Below are 21,124 nucleotides of genomic sequence, written 5' to 3' on the forward strand. Positions count from 1 at the left end.
GTACTGTACACAAATTTAATCAGTATTATAAATGCAGTAACAGATAGAGAATTGAATCACTGGTGGCTTCATAACTTGCCTTTTTTTTTTAATGCTCAAGATGAGAATGGTTTGGTGCTTCCACTATCAGTGGTAAAGAGAACATACAAATTGTAATTGCTGTCCTCTGTGAACTAGTATATAAATGAACTTGTTTGTGTGCTGTTTGGAGAAGCACTTTCATTGAAGAGTTTAAGTGTGGTAGGCAGTCTCAGCTGACCTCTCACAAAGGCTGTTGTGTCCCTCTTTTATGCAACGAAGGCTTTGATGTATTCTGCTGTGAAGCACTTGTAAGATTATGAGGAGAAGGAGTGATGATCAATTTGAAAAAAAGGAGCAACATTTTGGCTGGACCTGTGACAGCACAGCCATTTCCGCTAAGGCAGCAGGGTGAATAATGCAAAAGCCATATTCCCCTTGTGTTTAATCTTGCATTGTTTTTGCAGAGAAAATTTCTGCTTGCTTTCTAAGTCATGTCATCCTCAGTTGTCATCCCGTCTCTCAAACCATCAAAATGGTATTAAATGTTGCAAAGCTGTGCAGCTGGAGAACTTTCAAAAGTCAGAACCCATTTGCAGAGCAGCCCTTGTAGAAAATGTATTCTGTTCTCGGCAGAATTTTCTTTCAGTTCTTTCCACTGAGAAGTTTACTGATTTCTCCCAGTGGAATCTGCTGGAATTTATCGGTTCATGGTTGGCAGTCACAGATTAAGGTAAATGTCGATCCGTAATGACCCTCTACATGTTAGTATTGCAGTAAAGCTGGGCTTTTATGTCAAAGATATCGGAGAGGGAGCTATTACACATGACAGGGGTGATCAAGGGACTCCAGACCAAGGCAAGCATTATTAAATATTGACTAGTTCTGTGATTTATGTAGAGCTGGAGGAAAAAAGTGACTTTTTAACCATTATATATTCTTCAGCAACGAAAACCAGCCATTTATCTCCTGCTGGTAATAAAGAACAGAGTGCCTGCATATTTTAGTGGAGGGAAAACCTGGCCTTATAAATGAGATGGACTCTTTCATGATAACATTTCAGTTTGCTAATTGCCAAAAGCAAAACAGGCAAATTGGAAGCAATTATAAGAGTTGACTTAAAGTAGTTGCTGTGTTAGTTCAACTCAGGAGAGCTGGGTGGCAGTGAAAGAATCATTGGGGAATGGAATCCAGAAAATTTCATTACTTTTGTTCACTGTTGCTGAAACTTTGCTTTGCAATGCTAAATAAATAGAGTGCTTCCCCCTAGAAGTCAGAGCTCCAGCAATTGACCTTTATGCTGGCTGTTTGGGGGTATGCAGGAAGAAAATTAAGCATTTATTAATCAAACTTACATAAGACATCATCTGTTCACTAGATTTACACAAAGCTTATTGAATTGTCTGATGGCTAATTGGTATTTCGTTGACATAATGAACAACTGTATTTCATCCTTTGCCGCAACGTCTGTTAAAGAGGCAGGGATTGAAATGTAAGAAACGGATGTTGAATTCACCTAGAGTAGCTGCATATAAACAGTGAATTGCTTCTCCTACAGCTTAAATGAGTGACAGGCTCACCAATACGTTAAGCTGTCCTTTTGGGAGGCCTGAAAAACAGGTTTTAGATCTCAGAACTTAAAGTTCACTTAAATGAATGGGTTTTGAAGATTGTTTCCTAACAGGAGTTTCTTGCAGTGTCCACACACTTTAGTAATTTGTATATATCTCTCTCAAATGAAAAATGTTTATTTAAATTCATTATTATAAATAAAATCTCAAGCTTCTGATAGGAATATGAGTCTCTCATAAACAAATGTAACCTTTCCCAAACAGTATAGTACCTTTTTTGAAGAAGTTTGGTTGTGTTCTTTTGCAAAGTACTTCAAAATTTACTAGACTACAGAATAATGTCTGCAGTGAAGAAAGGGGAGCTGGGGAAGATTTGGGTTGACTCTCTGGCCAGCCTAGTGATGCCAGCCGTGGCCTGTTGTTCCATGAAGCTGTTATGTAGCAGCTTTAACCTTGAGTAGACCAGAAAATTTGTTCCATGTTCCAGTTCTAAGCAGTTTGAAGCACATAAATCCTTTCATGTAAATGTAGCCCCTGGACAGAGTATTTTCTAATGCTTGTATTTCTGTATTTTCACAACACCCTCCCTAATGTATAGTTTGAAACTCTGCTTGATATGCTGTTATCTTATCAGTGACCTACTATAACATATGGTATGTTGAGATAGCAAGTTGGTGACATGGGAAGTGCTTAAATAACATGTAACTTAACGCTTTCTCTGTCAAGAACTTGTTCTTCCAACTCTTCAGAGACCCCAGTTGATCTCATACTGAATATTCTATGGATGTCCCCAGGCTTAGCTCCTTCTTTGTCCTATTCCAAACCTTTCAGATTTCATACATGTACGTCTCTGACTGTCTTAATATTTTATGTACATGTATTTTTCCATCAAATGGGTCTGCCATTCATCGTATTTCTTAAGATATCCTATAACTTTCTGTCCAGCTGTTTTTACAAATGTACATACCTAATAGGAATTGAAGCGAACAGCCTGGGAGTTCACTTTTATTTCATTCTAGAAGATTTTTTTTAATGAAATCAGATACTGTTATGTCATTTGCAAAAGATTAAAAGATGCTGTGGTTTAGTTTTGTTACAATACATCAGTAAAAATTATTTTATAATACATAAAACCAAGGGAGAATGTTCTAATTGTATAGAAACCTTTAAATTATCCTTTTTTTGACTTTCAAATGTTTAAGCATCCAATATAAATGTTTCTTAATGCATGTCCTGTTTTTTATTGCTTTTTAGTTCTGATACTCTATCTAGTACTTATTTTTGGATTTTTTTGTTACTAGCGTGATGAGGTCTTGGTGTAAATAGTTAGCATTTATCAATAGCCAAATTGAAGGAGAAGGAAATACTATCATGGACTGATTGAAAAGGTCACTGTAGAATTACAAGTGTGAAATGTGGATCAGCAGGAGACAGTTTGGATTTTCTGCCAATAGAGGAGGATGCTGTTAATGGATTTTTCTAAAGTTTAACTATACTTTAACAGTGTATGGAACAGAAATTTCTGTGTCAATTAGCCCTTGTTTTCAAATTCAACTGTACATTTTTCTGTTTGCATTTCCCTTTAAATATTCCTTCAAACATAGAAAGGAGCTTTGTTGAATCTATTTTACAATTCTGATTTTCCAGACAGGCATTTGTTTCCAGAAACTACATACAGGATCAAACATGATTTTACAAATCAGAAGCTCTGTCCCAACTCTGCAGCACTCAAGTTATACTTCTTCCTGCAGACAAGTTGCCTCAAGTCGTTTTAGTCCTGGCTCCTCCACGGACAAAACTTAAATAAAAAATAATAAATTGTTTTATAATATGTTAGTCCAAGGCAGGAAATACTAATATTATCAGATCATAAATAACTTTTATTTCTATAAGATAAGGTTATTTCTTGTTACTATCTAATAAACTTCCAATTCTCAGAGGGCTCCCCCTCTTGGGGGAGGGCAGGAACTGAGAAATTCAGAATTATTTCCCTCAAGAAGTTTCACCTTTCTTATTTATCCTCAGTGTAGTTTAGATTAAGTATAGGATCATTTTTAATTGCATCTGGATATCTGAAGTGAAGCTCTTGCACTGGAAGAAGCAGGTATTACCTCTTTTCCAGAGAAGAGAGTTGGAGGAAATTCCCATCTTCCTTCCTGTGTGAGGTAATTACAGTAACATGAAATTCATCTAAATCTGTAGTTTTATGGGTGTTGTGATGCCTGGGAATGCAAGTTTGACATCAAGAGAAGCTTTAGCTATCTGTAAGTTCTTAGTGAGTTTTGCAACATAAAGTTGCAGAACTCTGCGTTGCTCAGAAATGTAGAAGTCAAAGGTTGTTATTTTCTGATTTTTTATTTTTTGCAATTTCTATTGTTGACATAGCATCCCCAAGGTACTTACTTTTCAGCTAGTATTTACTAGTTCACGTGTTTTTATTCAGAGAATTATTGATCATTTCTGCTTATTTGGAGATACTGTGCAGGATAGCATCCTTGCAGCCTACTTAATCCTGTGACAAATAACAAGAACTAACAATAGAATAAAGCAATTTATTGTTAAAAAAAAAAGTTTATAAAGTTGACTTTTGCACCTAGACATCAGGATTTTGTTCATCTAATCTTTTTAGCTTGATTTCTTTTTTTTTTAGTTTAAAAATAAAAAGAAGGAGGCACAGCATCTGTTAACTTGGCTTCTATTCAAACATTCCTCTTACAATCTTGATTGACCACAGTGCTTTCCGTACACTCTACCACCAGAATATAAATCTGGAATGTTAAGAATGTGTTCTGGAGAAGGTATGACACATGCTTGTGCCAGTAAAATTGGGAACAGGAATGCTGAAACCCCTTAAATTTCCTAGTCTGTCATGTGTTGAAAGCTTGAGAATGGAAAAGGAAAATTTGGGGACGTTATCCTCAAAGAAGCAGAAGAAGGTAAGGTTTTTACATGTAGATCTGATGAGATAAGAAATAGTCATTTTTTGAGAATTAAACATATTTCAGAAATATCTAAACATTCCTAAAAGTCTTTTTAGGCCAGCTTTAATAGTGAATTTCATTTAAATGTAAGAATTATAGTTTGCATAGTAATCATATAAAGATAAATATCTAAGTATAGATTTAAATTTATAGTTGTAACAGCTGAATATGCAATACCTGACAATAGACAAAAGTTAGGATGCATTTTAATCTTTGCAAGAAAATATCTTTCACAAAAATGTCAGTGTATTCCTTTGTTATATGTAAAATGTAAAAGCACACAAATCATTTTCAAGACAAACTATTTCTTCAAAGAGTTGCTTTTTTTTTTTGCCTGTTAATGAGAAGTTAAGCCTTTCCTCTCGTGTAGTGGAAACATTCAAGAGGTGGGGACGAAAGAAATATCAATAGCTTTTTTCATGGTAGATAAATATCAGGACTGTGCTCCTCCTGCATTCGTTCACTTACTAAAGATGTTTGTAAGGTCTGGTGTTCCTATGCCAGGGATGTTTCATTATCTAAGGACAGGAAAAGTCACTCCAACTTCCTCCAGTAATTTAAGATTGTATTAACCCTATGAATTCTGCAACCTGATTTCTCTAGCTGTGATCCTTGATTTTTATAGCATAGTCATGTTAAATGTGACACTACTAATAACAGTAATAATCCTTTCTTCAGGTGGAGCCAGGGAGGGTAGAGATCCTTGAATTTAAAAAAGGGTAAAGTTTCAAAATGAATGTGACTCTGAGAAATTGCGTTGACACTAGTAATTCCCCAGTTACCTTTGTAATATATAACGAGATTTAATCTGGTTTGGTTTTTTCTACTGTGATGTTGCATGGTGCCTTAGGTAACTCAGTGCCTTAGTGTTTCTAAAGCCAAGGACCCTAAAGCTGCTGAGGCAGTGTTTTCCAGATCTTCCGTGGCAGTATTTTCTGTTACAAGTGCTCATGGTGTTATTGTGGGATTATTGTTCTCATGGCCTTGCACCTGCAAGCCTGACAATGCTGCTGCAGATGATTTTCATGGGAGCAGCTGCACTGCTGTGAATGTCATCCCTTCACCCCAATTCCCCAAAACATAGCCCATGTCAAAGTAATAATGACTTAAATACTTCGTAATTATCCAGTAATATATGTACACAGAAGTTTAGTGACCAATCAGTGAAGCACTTGTACCATTGTTAACATACTCCAAGCAGCATAAATAGCATCATTAATGGGAACAAGCAACAAGGAGTTTGAGCAGGTCCAAATGAATATTGAATAGTGGTGGAACCATGGCAAAAATCATCATCATCATCATCATCACCATGAGCAGTGTTGGGATCTTCATTGTCATTAGTGGCTGCATAGGAAAGATACTCTCACCACTCCCAGTGTAGAGTGCTCATGAGGTAGTCCTTAGCTTCTTTACCAAGGCTGACAATGATTAGTTTTCTCATTAATCATCTCCTTGCATTTTTTCAGTCTCCTTCGTCTTTAATTGTTCCTCCAAACTAGCTTTCTTCTTTAAAATTGGTGTGTCATCGGCTTCATATCCTGCTGATAAGACACTGTATGCAACCCTTTCTCAGTATCGTTTGTGCGATAATATTATGTCAACATTTTTTGGTAATCAACCAGCGAAAAGCTGTTTCACAAATGTTCAGCCCATGTAAAAGACATTATTTCCACAGAATTTCTGTAGACACTTACATACTTTGAAGCATGATGCATGCTATACCGTGATTCATGACTTGGGATTAATCTTATTTTTTTTCCATACGGAATAACAAAATATGACTGTGTAAAACCTTTGATATGTCTAGATCCTGGTGACATTGCATCGTGGTTGGATGAGTGAACTGAGGGCAGTTATGGGACGTTGTAAATCCTCCATGTGCTTTTCTCTACCCTGCTGAAAGTGGGCAAGTCATTTAACCCCTGTATAGCTGTCTCTCTGTAACACAAGGATAATAATATTTATCTACCTCCCTGTGACATTGCCAGGATTAATTAGTTAATGTCTGTATGCTTTCAAACTAAAAGATACTATAGGGATGCTAGGTATTATTGTTACTTGAAATCATGGTTGTGGACTAGTCCTAAAAGTGTTTGAGAGAGAAGAAACAGGATATGTAATCCATTTTCAAATAGTCATGTTTGGTCCTCTCTCTTAGATAAGAGGACTTTGAGATACTTCAGCAGCAAGGAATGTGCCATTTAAAGTTTCATTTGCTTGGCTAGAAAATTTGTAGTTTTGCACATGCTTCAAGATAATTATTGGGTAATTTTTAGTCAAGCTTCAGTAGCCTGTGTATGGTTTCAAAATACACCAACTACTAGCATTATTTCCTTATGCACCAGATATCTTTTTCGTTCCTGTTTCTTGGTTCAAGTGTCTTGGAGAAAGGATAGGAAAGCAGTCTCTCTGATCTCTGCACTTGATTGCTTCCTTGGTGAAGATTCTAGAAAACAGTGCTTTTTAATTGGTCTTCTACATCTCTCTGTTAATAGGGTTTTTCTTGTGATTTTTTTCCCCTGCATATACACACGTCTATTTGTATACTGTGTTAATTGTTGGATTTTGTGTTATAAAGGGAGTACATAAAGATGAGCCTTATTTCAGTGAGATAGATGTTGTCAGTTATTATAGACTGAAATCCAACAGCAGGATAGTAAGATAGTCTTTGAGACTATCCCTGCTCCCTCACAGTAGCCTGGGGAATATTAGCAATCTTCTGGAACTGGCACTGGTGAACGGTATCGAGTAAAAGGGAATCTGCTGATTAGTTCTCCTATTAAAATGATTTATTAGTTAATGAATGTCTTTTAGAGTTTTTAACTGTCATTAAGACTGAGGAAGCCACTTTAGTTGTGCTTAGGTATCTGTTGTGAATCCTAAATGCAAAAAGTAATTTATGTCTTTGGACAAAAAATTATTTGTGTCAACAAAGTAAGTATGTGATCCAAATAAAATAAATATAATCTGACTAGACCTCTCACTGATGAAGAAATTGCAATTGGATATGTGGTGATTTGAAAACAAATATCTTTAGAGAGTAATGTAAAACCCATCTGTTTCCTCAGCTAGAGAAAGCATGATGAAAATCTAGGTTTGACAAGATTTGGTGAAGATTTTATCTGAAATGTATAAAGAGGATCAAATTGGATGCTATTCATATAATTTTCTTAAGTCAGAAAGATCAAGATACTGTGATGAGTCTTCTTTTATTAGGAGCGCAGTTAGTATGGATGTTTATTACTCCACATGCTATTGCCCTGAACAGACTAGTGAATGCTACTCTACTAAATGATTCCAAGGTTCTTTCAGTCTACAAGTGCACCATTTATGATGCTTCATGTAAGATGACTGGAAAAGCCAAAATAATGTCTTTATATCAAATAAAAATCCTAGATCAACTTCAGAGCTTCATTCTTTCCAAAGTATTACAAGTAAATGTAATGGCATTTGACAGTATTGGCATTTTTTATATGACATCCTTTTGGCTAACTCAGCATTCTGAAAAAATAAATAGTGTTTTCCCTTTGTAATTGAAAGGGTTAAATAGTACCAATTCATTACCACTCACAAAAGGATTTATTTTGTTCTCATAAATCAGTTTTATTCCACATTTTTATTATTCCCTTGGGTCAGCTGCTCCAATTGAAATCAATACAAGTGCAAGTGACACAATCAATCTAGATATTTGATTATGGATTTGAGACTCCCAGTTCTGCTCTGTGTGTTTAGCTAGTCTCCTTCTGATAGTGTCCCTGGAGAATGGCAAATTCTTATTGGCATCCATGAATTATGGGCATAGATTCAGAAACCAGATACTGTGATAATCTCCATTTATGTACAGCTGCAGCAAGAGAAAGCAAGCTCTAACCATAGAAAAACAAACTTGAAGATTTTAAAATTAATTGTTTCTGAACTTCTTTCAGTATGTAAAGTCTCTTTTAAAATTCTAAAATCTCATCACTTGCCAATAAAACCTCTCAAACAAAATGGATTTAATCTGTAATTATGTATTCTACCTTCAATTTAACATCATAAGTACACAAAGCATTTTTGTTTTATTTGATGCCTTCCTGTCATTTGTACACAGTGTGATGTTATGCTGCTTGCAGTGCTACTGTTTGCAGTGCTAAACTGTTCTGGGACATTAAAGAGACACACTGTCCAGTCAGGAGCTCTTAGAGACATTGTGTTTCTGAGGCCATGAATGAGCAATACAGAATATTGTACACTGAGTCTTTTCAGAGGTGTTGCAAATTTTCCCTACGTCATGCAAACAGCTTGGTAGTTTCATCCTCTTCTGTTGCTGTTGATGCTTAGTCTTTCTCCTTTGTGTTGTGGAGCACTGTGTAAATAGATTTTTCCAGTTCCCTGATTAGATGGTTGTGAGATAAAAGGTTTGGAATAACTTTAGAATTCAGAGTACTAGAGTTCTAGTCTGGGCTAATTCAGTGTTTTAAAGGCAGGCTGATTTATTGCATTTAACAAATGCATTTACATAGGCTCTTGCTTGACAAACTTTTGTAGCTGATTGTCGTTCTACCATGACATGACTATTGAACTACTCCATAACTAGTTTTGAGGTCTAAATATTGCCATCTCCATATGACATGAATGATTCACAGATACTGTGCTTGGGATAAAAACACAACTAGTTCAGATTCCTAGTTGCATCCTCTCCTACACCCAATTTGCAGCTGAGCAGCAGGCCTTGTCTGACCTGCCAACCCTTCCTCCTCTTCCTTCCTGCAATAAAACTGTTCTAGACCATGAAATTTCTTGCAAAATTTCTGGGAAAGCACAGGTGTCTGAAAGATCTTAAAACTGTATGCATGAAAATACATCCTGACTGCCTAGCTTGAACTGTGCATGTTTTCTGACTGGAAAGGCAGGGGTGACGACCAGCAGGCAGTTCCTGGCTTACTTTGCAAAGCAAAGGAGAGCCTGTCCAGAGTGCTATGAGATCTCACACATAACTGTAATTCTCATTAGGTTATGTAAGTACTAAGTTGGTATACATGTAATTAGCAAGTTAGTAAATTTTTGGAGCATGTTTCTTAAATGGAATAGAACTTCTTGAGTTGAAAAGGCAAGGATCATGGAGCCCAACCCCTGGCTCCAAACAGCACTGCCCAAAATGCAAACCCTTTGCCTGAAAGCAGTGTCCAAATGCTTGTTGAACACTGGCAGCTCTGGGCTGTGCCCGCTGCCCTGGGCAACCTGTTCAATGCCCATGGTGCAGAACCTTTCCCTAACTCCCGCCTGCCCCTCCCCTGTCACAGCTCCATGCTGTTCCCTCAGGCCCTGTTGCTGTCACAGAGAGCAGAGCTCAGTGCTGCCCCTCCGCTCACTGTGAGGAGCTGCAGCCGCCATGAGGCCTCCCCTCAGCTCCTCTGCTCTGGGCTGAACCTACCAGGGACCTCAGCTGCTCCTCATGCACCTTGCCCTCCAAACCCTTGACACTCTCTAATAGTTTTATGTCCTTCTTATATTGTGGCACCAAAATCTGCACCCAGTGCTCAAGGTGTGAGCACATCAGAACAGAGCAGCAATTCCTGCATGAGTTTAGGGCTTGGCTGGGAGTTTAGCATTATAGAAGGTTGTAGTCCCCCAGAGCCCATCATTGGTGTTGAAGGCAGAGGTGAAGAAGGCATTAAACATACCTGCTTTATCTATGTCCCTGTTCGTGAGGTGACCGTCCTTATCAAGTAATGCAACAATGTTATCTCTGGCTCTCCTTTTGCTGTTAACATTATTTTTAGAAAGCCCTTTTTGTTTTCCCCTGGTGTACTGACCAGCTTCAACTCTGGTTGAGCTTTGGCCGCATTAATTTTCTCTCTACAATAGGGAACAGCATATATGTAGTCCTTCCATGTTGACCGGTCTTGCTTCCTGTGGTCACACACGTTCATTTTCTGCCTAAGTTCTAGAAGAAGACCCCTGCTCAGTCAAGACAGCCTTCTGCCCTCCTAGCTTGACTTCTGACATTTTGGAGTTTCCTGCTTAAAAAGTGAACAGGACTGATGGACCCCAACAACTTCAAAAGCAGTTTCCCAGAGGAAACTAATTCACTGAGAAGCCTGAAGTCTGCCTTCCATATCCAGAGCTTAATTATCAAGGGCAGAGTAAACAAGAGTGGACATTTCAACATTTTGGATAAATAGGGAATAAATATGTTGGATTCACAGTTTAACTAGTTTATCACAGTGTTCTTCAGTTACCAGTCTTGCCTCATCTGGCAACTTAATCTGGCCTCTGAGAATGAGAATGAAGATTTCCTATGATATGAGAGGCTGCAAGTTTTGGCCTGTTTGATGGACTGAGACAGCGATCTGTCTCTGGTAACAACTGTCAACTCAGGAGCAGAGTAACAAAGGGTGGTTCACTGGGTTGATACAAAATCAGCAGTGCACTCAACTGAAAACAAAAATAAAAACAGCATAAGTAAACACTTAAAAAAAAGTCACCAATATTTTCATAGAATCATGAAATCTTTTGAGTTGTGAGGGACCTTTAAAGGTTATCTAGTCCAGCTCCCCTGCAATGATCAGGGACGTTTTTGTTGAAAAGAGAAATATAGAGTCAAAGTAGAGAAAACACTTCATGTTATAAGGTAACAATGAGGATGACAATTGAAAAGCAGTTAATTATTACAGTTCTTAGGAAAAGAAAGTCACCGAAAACACTGAGAGAATATTTCTAGCTGCTAATGCTATAATGGAACTGATGGAAAATCATATTTTGTACACTGAACACTAGTGGACAAATGAATGAGCTTACAAAAAAGGAAGCATGCACATTCACAGAATTTTCCCCAGAAAAAAATAGTGCTCAGTGAGGGGGAGATGAGTGGAATGATGGGTAAAGGGGATGAAAAGGTGTGTTCTTTAGTTTTGTTTTCCTATTCTGATGTTAACTTTTTCTGTGACCTAAGATAAGATGCTTAAACTCTGCATACTCACACGTACCTAAAGCAGGCCAAGACATACCTGCAAGTTTTTGTGCTAGTTAACCAAGCAATCTTTGTATAATTCTCTAGGTCAGTGCATGAACTTTTCCTTGACCTGGATTTTTTCTACTTTTATTCACTGAGAAGCCTTCTATAGTGAGAATAGTTCTGCTTCTATCTGTTTTAATATCGTGAAGCAATATGTTCTCAAATGTAAAAAGGGTTGTCAGAACCTGTGTGAACATAATGGAAACAGTAGAGATTGGTGATAATATTTCAGAACATGGTATGAAGCCTTGAACTTGCCTCTTCTCCCCCAGAAACTCTTTTGCCATATACTGTCACACAATACGTAGTGTACTTTTGTGACTGAAGCCTCATGTTATTTTGAAATGGAAAGGAAATACAGAAAGAAAATGATAGATGTTTGTGATGATCATACTAACGTATTTTTAGCTTAATTATCTTTCAGGTTGAAATTTCTCTGCGTTTCACAAATTAATGGTACTGTAATATCATTTCAGATGAAGCTGGGGGTAAGAAAAGCAGTCGGCAAATTTCTAAGGACACTGTACCACACATAGGAAGAGGTAGAAATTTTCTGTTTTACAGAAGTTCAGTTGTTGAAGTCCCAAATGAACAGAGAAGAATAGGGAAGCTGATTTTTACCACAATATCTTCTGTGTAATGACAGCTAGCTCTTGATGATCAAGGAAGGGAAAATGCATGAGCACTCAGTGAAAAACTTTGTCAAACTCCTTGCTTTCTGAAGTCAGCACTCTATTTGTATCAGTGTGCTTGTGATGCAGACTGGTTATGTTTAAGCTTATTGATTTTGGACTTACAAATGCAGTGATCAGAGTATTCAGTAGTTTGGAAAAGATTGCCTGTGCATATGAAACATGAGTTTTACAGTTTAATACATTAGGAAGCAGCAGCTCAAGTTTTTGGCCTTTTGCCTTAAAAACACTTATTGATCCAGATGGGAAGGATATCCTTAAAGTAGCAAGTTCTGGAAAAAAAAAACAAACTAGTTTTAAAATGTGAGATGAATGCATTTGGTTTATATTATCTCATTTTTCATCACAGCCTTTGTCATGAGAATGGTTTCATGTCGTACCATTTTCTGCACTCCTTACAACCTTTGTCACATGAATAAGATATCAGAACACTAATGACTAATATACAGTATTCTGTGTCTGCTGATACTATACTGTACTACTATGACCTTTGCAATATTATGTATTCTGATTGGCTGTCCATTTCACCTCTTCCCCACAAGTTAATAAGGCTGTAAAAAGGAGAGAACTTGAAATGGCCAGCCAGTCAAATTACAGAATATTGAAAAGGTCAGAGCAGTACGGCACACAGAAAAAAAATTACGGAATATATGAGGCATTAAAATTCTTGTGACAATGATTATAACAAGAATAGAAAAGGATACCCATTTATGTTATTTCAATCTAGCGAACCCCAAAGGATGATGGACCCAGGACAGCAGTAATTTACGCACCAATAACCCACAGGAGCTTGATTCACTTATTTACACTAGTACTCAGAAACAGAAACGCACATCTGCTTGGGAGCCAACTTTCAGCTGCCCGCACAAAACCGGAGGGAACCTTCAAATGCAGATAGTCACCAGCAAGGGTGCTGTGTGAAGCTTAGCACTTTTAAACAATGATTTTTTGATGGAATGCATAGTTTTGTATCATTTTAACACAAGAATATTTTATTACTCAACTTTGTTTCAAGTATACATAGTTTTCAAGTAAGTATGTGGACATTTGTTAGTCTTAATTTCTTCATTTGGAAAATATTTCCTGAAACACTGGAATACTTTGATCTGTCATTTACTAGAAACAAGCTGGTAAATACTCACACTTTTTTTCTCAAATACAGGACTTAGGCCAAAAAAATCCTTCAGAAATGTTGGGGAAATATGGAGAGCCTGTGTTGTGAGCAATATATCTGAGAATAGAACAATGATTCAAAAATCATGAAATGATGCTGAAGTATGAGACAGATTAAGGAGCATGAGGAAGCCTTTTGTGTTGGCAAATGGTTCAGTCTTTTCTGAGAGGCTATAGGGAATGGTGGCTCTGAACTCCCTTTGATCTGACTTCATCCTTTGGTAAAGGTGTTTGGCTGCCTAATTTTTGAAGGACACAATGAGCCAGGAGTTTATCTTCTGCCACATTGGTTAGGTTGTCCTTGTTAACTGTGTCTCGGGGAGCTCTTTCTTGCTGGGGTGCTCAAGGCAGGAGCTACAAGGAGGAAATGTGCACGAACAAGAAGGTATTCTGGTAGAAACAAATTCTACCAGAGGAAAACAATGTCTTTTAGGATGATACCCGTGTTAGAGACTGTTGCACTTTAGGACTGCGGCAGCCTTGTTGGTAGGCTAAAGTAGGATCAGTGAGCAGGGTGGAGAGAAGTGTGTACATGAAAAATGGAAAAAAAGAAGCCTCACCTACTTATACTCTCAAATAGGTCCACACTGGAGCAGTCTAGGCAGGAGTGGCACAGAGTGATATGACAGGGTTATCACTGTATCACTTTCTGTCAGGCTGAACCTACGTGTCTGCATTTTCCAGCCCACTGAAAGTAAAGTTTAAGCAGTGAGAAGTGGCAAAGCTGCATACTGCAAGTCATTCCCAGCAAGACTTGCATTTTTAAAAATGTTCTAATATTTCACTTGCCAGTAGCATTATGTTGCTTGGCTGGCAATGGGAATAAAACACTTTTGTCTGTATAAAATTCAGTTTGGGAAACTTGGAAGCTCTCCTCACATTTTTATCAGAAGCAATGAAAAATTGTGAATTACTATGTTGTCTAGCTCATTGTAAATCTGCAAGTTCGTTTTTGAGCTGAATAAAATGGTTATGTAATTACATACTTCTCCTAATTATTGAGTAATTATATACTTCTTATAATTGCCAAGTAATCACTCTGCTATAACTAGAATTTAATGTTACAACTAATTGTATAATTACTGTATATTAATGTTGTTATCCAGGCAACTCGGAATAGTGTTATCCTTTTAATTCTTTTTTCCGTTACTCTAAACTGTATTTTTTAAAAAGATGTATAGTTTGCCATTGGAAGATTAGTGGTGGAATATGAATATCAGAAGTACATGCTTTCATTTTGGCCTCAAGTTGGTGAGAATAAATATGTTAACGTGTTCAAACTGCAGATAGAAAAGGTTGAATTTTCTCATGAAATGGCACATAAATTGCTGTTAGGGAGCCTACTTTTACACTTGAGATTTGAATCTGCCCTATTGATCTGTACAACTGCATGTTTAAACTTTTCTATACATTGTATGTGAAACATTTAAAAAATGCACCTGTTTTCACAGCCAGAAGAGTCTGCATTGCACATCACTAGAACCTTAAGCATGTGTGTGTCAGTTAGCCGTTTGTTGGTTTTATTGTTGCTAATAAAATAATAGGTGCATATAACAGTCACACTGTTGAGTGAATGTCACAAATAGTGAGTCACAGATTGTATGGTGATGCACAGGAAAAATTTGATAAATGATGGGAGAAAAGTGCTTTATTGGATTGTTGCTACTCCCAAATCACATCCAGGGACAGTTTCACAAAGATGCCTAAGGAGGCTTTGATAGACAATTTAAGAAATGACATCAAGTAAAGCAGATGCTTTTTTTTTAGTGTTAGCTGAGTAGACAGTGCATGAATAATCTCAGACAAAATCACTTCTGCAAAATTGATATCTGTGTATATGGTAAAAGTTGATTGTTCTTCCTGCATGATAAGGAGCTTTGCCTCCCTTCCTATTTGTAAAATGAACTCTCTAAGGCTAATGCAAAATTTGTTGAACTATAAAATAAATCCATGAAATTTCATGAAATGATTCTAGATTCACACTGCTGTAGTCTGTCTGAGCAGTCTGGCACTATGACAATTCAGGTAGAAGGTGAAGAGTGAGGACATAAACTGCAAGGCGAACTTATGAAATGGCTCAACTCATTTCCCTCCTCCAAAAAGTTAGAGTTAGCTTGCCATATGTTAGCAACAGAATAAGCGAAATACTCTGTGCAGCTCTGTATATATCACAGTAATAGAGTAGCTTGGACTTCTGGCGTAAGTGAATCACAGACTGTTTATGAGGACTGGAGGAAAGTACGGGTCACTCATGCATGGTAAAATGTGATGTGAGAATGACAAAAATGTACTGCGTATACACATTTAAGTGAATGTTATAGAAATATGGAATATTTGAGAAACTACTTCGGGTTTGTTTTCAGTTTTAACAGTTCATTTAACTTGCATAGATTAGATTAATTTAAAAATTACATAAAAAAGAATTTGCATGTTTTTGTTAAATTTTCTTATTTAGATTTTGTAGAGTACTCAAACTTGAATGTTTAATCTTTTGCCTCTGATAATGCCTTCATTTTAGATATTTTTAATTACTATATTCTACTTAATCTCATTCTGTACCTGTGGTTTCAAAAACTTCTGAGATTCTGCTGTTGTTTGTAATGCAAAATTGCCATTGACTTTGATATCAGTGCTTTCCATGGAATGATGTATAGTAGTAATTATATTAATCTTTTATATAGCACTTTAGTTGTTCAGAATATTAGGTAATCTTTAAATGAGCCCAGCTTTGATCTCTGTTATGTGAGTGAAGTCTTCATTGAGCCAAAAAAAGTTATTACTTGACAAATAATTTTTTATGTTCCAGTCTTGCTTACAGGTTATTCTGTGGAGTTTTATTTTGTTATTTTTATAGGGTTGAATATTTGTATATCTTAAATTTGAGGTCTTGAAAGGTGTGTAGAGGACAGGTAGTGGTGTCCTCTGATGATTTCAACAGACAATCTGAATACTTATGTCCCTGTTTTATCTTTGTGTGGATTGCTGGAAAACATACACTTATTGCAGAAAAGTAATAAAGTAATTCTTATGTATACAATGGAGCTAGCTTATACTGGCTGATGAACTCCTAAAGTAAGTGCTTTTTTAGCGAATTCAAGAAGTTGAACAAGTTTTTCATAGACATGAAAATTGGACATAACATTAATGACCCTGACTAGTTTGCATTTACAGTTCTCATGCTCAACGACAAGCCATTCCTGAAAACCGGCTTCGGTTTGAAGCATATAGCATTTATACATAGCAGTCAGCTTTGCAACTGCATGGTTGTTCAATTTATTTTTCAACTTTTATGAGTACTACAAAATGTTAGCAAAAAGAGGATAAAATGGGGAACAATATTTATTCTCCAAGTAAGTCATTTTTTTGTGTTCCTGGTATCAAGATCAAAATTTTATTTGAGTAGAAGTTTTGCATCTTAAAGAACAGTAAATCACTTCAGACACAAAACCTAACATTTGTTCTTCTTCCTCATCCTTCTTTTTTCTTAACAGCTAATGCTAATTATTCTGTTGTAAATGGCACTCGAATATTATGCAGCAGCAACGAATCCAATGTCTGGGTACCCATTAACGGACTGATTCCATTTTCTAACTACACAGTACAAGTGAATGCTTCCAACAGCCAGAGCAGCTTGATAAGTGATGCTATAACAATAGTCATGCCTCCGGGAGGTAAGTATGAAAAAGTGCTGTTTCTGTGCATGTAACAATTACACAAACGCTCTGTTAAACAAAACATTATTTATTATTACAACTGAGGACTGGGATCTCAGAAAAATATGTTTGCATTAGTAGTTCTTAGTAACAAAATTGTTCTTTTCAGCTTCATATTTATTGCATTACTCAATTGCAAAAGATGGAAAATGAAAACAGGTAGTTGCATAGCTAACATATTAGGTAAGTAAGAGCATCGTATGCCTTTTTTTTTTCCCATGAATGGGGGGATAATCTGATATAAGAATGTAGAGTCACCTGCATTTTGCCATTTGGTATAACCCTAAGAAAGATGATTGCAGTGTGCTGGTTCACAATGAATTACACTCTAAACAACTTTGAGCATTATCTTATACATATATATCAGAATTAAGCAAATACTCTCCAAATACTCTTTATGTTTGATTGTTTTTTAAATGAAAGCTTCAATTTGCTGCTGATATATATTTGTTCCTTTTGTGTTCTCTTTTCATGGACATCCTAATGAACTAGCTTTTATTGAAGAAATACCAGTGGAAACAGTGAAGTTAAGATGACTTTGAATCATAAAATGAGAGCCCAGTTAAGCTTGATCTCAAGAGATGTGTAGATGTAGCTGAGGAGGAATAGTGTAGACTGGCATATATACCACCTGCAAGTAAATGCAAGCAAACAGAGACAACCAAACAATAACAACAACAACAAAAACCTCCACAAAATAATGAAATTACAAAAAATATGATTACTCTTGGAACAGTTTCTTTGCAAAAGATTGGTTTGGGGGCAAAGAGAAAGTTGTCTGAAAAGTGAATAAGTAAAATATAGAGTTTGTATGACATTACTGAGCAAGATGAAAAAGATCAAGTCCCAGCACATTTTGTATTTTTCAGATGTTTGTTAAATTATACATATTATTAACAAATACAGATGTATCATAAAACTAGGCATGAGTTATACTGATCACTTAAAACTGTGCCTAATCACAATATCACAGTGCAATTCTGTATGAAGAAATAACAAAATTTGGTCGTGAAAAATTTACCAAATGAAAAGGTAAAGGATCTTTAAAGATGGACAAGGATGTGCACAAGTTTATGACAGCCATTAAGACGCTCTTTCTTTCATCATTAGATTGTTGTTGATTACAGTTAGAAAACTTATAGCTTTGAAATTATCTTTTTTATGACCTTGTGGTAGTTTAAAAGCAATACCTCATTGATTAAATAGGTTTTAGTTCATGCTTCCTTTTTGTTAATGATCTGAAAACATATTATCCTGATTTACACATAAAATCATGCTGAAAAGCATGTGGCATTCACTAGGATATGTGTGTTTAAGTAGAATTAAATTAGCAGTGAGAGTTATTAAAGAAATCTTCCATACTATTGTCCAGTGGACTGTGATCTGTAGTGAAATGAATAATAAATGAAGCAATACATATGAGAGAAGGATTCTCATATACTCTACATCCTCACTATACATATACACACATGCAGGCGCACATGTACATATATCTAGGACAATGTATGTTTATTTTACAATGGTGTTTATAATAAACACTTTGAATGCTATTCAATTCAAATGTATAGTATATTATGGGCATAGTAATAGTTTTGCATTGGGTAGTATTCCATGTCTTCACTGGCAAATGCATTCTAAATCATTAAATGAAATCTAGATCTTACTAAAAACATTTTATTTTTTACCTTAGTGGCCAAGTTTTCACTTTGGCAGAAGTTGTATTTGATGAAAGAATGAGACAGTTCTCGTTGAAAGCAAAATCGTAGCCTTCCAATGGGTGTAAGAAAAAAAAACCTAGCATTCTCTTCTTAAGGGTAACAAAAATGCAGTTTCTAAAATTACTTTGTAAGAAGTGCAGGAAGCGTGGTGGAAGACTGTTTAAATGGGAGAGTGATAGGACAGGAGTATTCATACTGGAGTTACTATGAATCACTGTTTTCTTAATTAATATTCTGTTTTTTTTCCAACATACATTTATTTTGTTTCATTTTTTTTTAAAATTTCACACACACACATATATCGCACACTGAGTTTTCAGTGTTACCTGACTGAATATGTCTTAATTTCTCATCAGGTTGATTTGCTGTGCTTTAAGTCAATGTTTAAAAAAATCTTAGAAAGAAGGAATATATTTTATCTAAGCTCTTGACTACAATTGCAGTGCAGGTTCAAGAGTTCTTGGAAAGATTAAAAAAACAAAAACTGAATCCAAATGTTAATCCATAAATATGAAACTTTCTTTTGACCCTTACCCTGTAGCGGTCTGGAGTTACTAATGGGGTTAGGATTTCAACTCTTAATGGGTCTTGGTGCATTAGTGTTTTGTATGCATGGAATTCAGCATTCAGTTTAATAAGTGGTTGACATTGGTGATGTCCCTTAATTTGCTTAAATCTAATTGGCTCTTTTATCAGTCAAACCTGTATGGATTGGCAATTGATCAGAAAGGGTCAGCCATGACTGTGCATGTACTTAAATGCTGGAACCACCAGTTAAAGTCAGTGTTGCATAATAAGAAGCTGAAATCATGAGAAGAAACGATCTTCAGAGTTGGAAGGCAAAAGAAAGCAGAGAAGTTTTTCAGGATGTTCAAGTTCAGAACAAAGGCATTATGGAGTGTATAAATTTTAAATACACTGCTTTTTGCCTCAAGACTTAAGCCATTTTTTTTTCCAGATGAACTGAAATCTTGTCGGAAACTGTCTTTGTTACATCAAAGAACTGCATAGAAAGCTAAAAGAGATGGAAGAAGCATAAAAGGGCATAGTTTAAAATGATTAGTGACAAATTTCATACCACATAGGTAGAAGTAAATTTTTTTGAGTTTTATATTTTTTCCAAAAAGAATAAATTTGTTCTATTTATCTTGTCCTAAACTGCTTTGGTAGAAGTTGTAAAAGATAATGTACTAGCCAAGGCTTCACATTAATTTGAGGATGCCAGGCAGTAAAAGATCTGGAGGACAAATCATTTTAGAATAATGTAATTAGGTAAATGAATAGAAATGATACAGAGGGTGTAAAACTGCAAAAATCTTGGAGAAAATGTTTTGTACAGAGCACTGGGTTATACATTTTTCTCGTTAATCAATGTTGTTTCTGATGCAGTGGCACAGAGAGGATCCAGAGAATTTGGAATTACCTTATAAGTGATAGTAAGCTAACAGAAATGAAAGTTGCCATCACTACTGGTAAGACCTCATTAACTCCACTTATTCCCAGCCAGTGACCGCAGGAAAAAAAAAAAAAAAAGTAATATGGAAGGGAACAAGAAGTTTTGAATGCAGAAATGAAGAAGAGGTTGTTTTGTTGAGAAATTGGGGCAAAGAGAGAGAGCAGAGAGAGACAGGCTGCAGGAGAAGCAGGAAAGTGAAGGCTAAGCCAACGCCAACAAGGAAATAAGCACAGGAAAGGACTGCATTCCCAAATGATAGGAGGTATGAAACTTGTTGCAGATGATAATTCTATGTGTTATTGCAGAGAATTGTCTTTGTGAGGTTACCTGTGTTGAGTATTACGAACTATAAACTTGATGTTGCCTTAGCTGTAGAGAGTAACTTAGTGTTGATATATGTTCCCATTCCCTAAGTAATATGTAAAAGGAAGATACTCAGGAAAAATAGTGCCTAAATGGTGAAGTGCCTTTTTAATCTCTGCCATAATTTATGGAGTATGTTCCTGTTTTATATTCTCGGTCTGTGATTTGTACAACACAGTAATGTCTAGCTGCGAAATATTGCAGTTTTTGCTTTGGACTCATAAGCATCTGCCCTTTTCTGGTCAAATGTTTGTAGCCAGGATGCTGCATGCCTCTGTCTACAAGCTCAAGCTTCTCAGAAGCAAAAAGTGAGCCTACATATTTATCACTGTTGATGTTTGTTCACCATCTACAGAACATGGCATTCTGCAGGCAAAGGATTTCAGCTACTGTTAGTTTAGGTAGCAACACCTCTGAGACTGGATATTGAACCACATCA

General features: G+C 36.3%; 1 protein-coding gene across 1 annotated transcript in view; it reads left to right on the plus strand.

The window, feature by feature from the left end:
* USH2A (usherin) overlaps positions 1 to 21,124 on the plus strand; it is a 373,387-nt gene that overhangs the window by 203,746 nt on the left and 148,517 nt on the right. Inside the window, exon 37 of the mRNA XM_021393255.1 lies at positions 16,927 to 17,106. Coding sequence (XP_021248930.1) covers positions 16,927 to 17,106 — 180 coding nt within the window. The remainder of the gene's footprint in view (positions 1 to 16,926; positions 17,107 to 21,124) is intronic.

This window comes from Numida meleagris, chromosome 3 (genome assembly GCF_002078875.1).
Source record: "Numida meleagris isolate 19003 breed g44 Domestic line chromosome 3, NumMel1.0, whole genome shotgun sequence".
Lineage (NCBI taxonomy): Eukaryota > Metazoa > Chordata > Aves > Galliformes > Numididae > Numida > Numida meleagris.